Source organism: Arachis ipaensis, chromosome B08, assembly GCF_000816755.2.
Source record: "Arachis ipaensis cultivar K30076 chromosome B08, Araip1.1, whole genome shotgun sequence".
NCBI lineage: Eukaryota > Viridiplantae > Streptophyta > Magnoliopsida > Fabales > Fabaceae > Arachis > Arachis ipaensis.
The window spans coordinates 3,366,840-3,367,800 of NC_029792.2; the positions used below are offsets into that span (position 1 = coordinate 3,366,840).

General features: G+C 37.1%; 1 protein-coding gene across 1 annotated transcript in view; it reads left to right on the forward strand.

Annotated features, from left to right (window-relative positions):
* The window catches only part of LOC107611970 (LOB domain-containing protein 1-like), a 23,890-nt gene continuing 23,155 nt past the window's right edge, over positions 227 to 961 (forward strand). Inside the window, exon 1 of the mRNA XM_016313826.2 lies at positions 227 to 540. Within this exon, the coding sequence (XP_016169312.1) occupies positions 292 to 540 (249 nt within the window). The 5' untranslated portion in view covers positions 227 to 291. The remainder of the gene's footprint in view (positions 541 to 961) is intronic.

Below are 961 nucleotides of genomic sequence, written 5' to 3' on the forward strand. Positions count from 1 at the left end.
AAGTAAAGGAAAAAAGAGAGCAGAGAGAATGGGTTAGTTATTCAAAGATGGGAAGAGAGGTTTTCAAAGAAAAAGACAAAGAGACATCAAAATCCAAACACCTAACGAAGAGGAGAAGTGGGAAAAGAGGGCGCGCAGCCACGTCACTACTCATAACTAATTTCAACGCTGACGTCATTTTTCTTTCTCATGACGCACTCTCTTCCCCTATATATAACCGCCTTTAGTCTCTGCCTTTGGCTTCCCACCACAACACACACCAAATATCCAAACCACAAAAACAAAAACAAAATGGAGGCAAGTGACACAAATACCCCTATTTCTTCTTCTCAGTCTCCAACATCCTCATCTTCTCTTCCACCTCCGCCGCAGCCTACAGCAGCGCAAGTGATAATGAGCCCTTGCGCTGCTTGTAAAATTCTTCGGCGGAGGTGTGCGGAGAAATGTGTGTTGGCCCCTTATTTTCCTCCAACTGAACCTGCCAAGTTCACCACCGCTCATAGAGTCTTTGGAGCCAGCAACATCATCAAGTTCTTGCAGGTGCTTATTTGCATTTTACATTACAACATTAATAATAAAAATAATAATTTTAATTTTTTTTATTGTTGTTTCCGTGTCCAAGAGGACAAGTAGAAGATAAGATTATTATGTCTGCAATTGCCTAATTTTTAATGTTCCTTCAAACTAGCTATATGACTTGATACCAAGTTAAATAACAGTGGTGTATATATATTTTTGAATAATCTAAATTCTAGATGTTATCACTTTTATTTTATATAGTCTTGTATACACAGTAGTTTATGTACCTAAAAAGTAAACCATTTGATGGTCAATGAAAACGTTCTTTTTCTTTTCTTATTTAGTCCCATCCAAAGCTTACGTTATTACAATGCCTCAAATTAATTATTTCATATCATTTTCAACTACCTAATAATTTAGCTTGTGGTGATGGTGGGCCTTA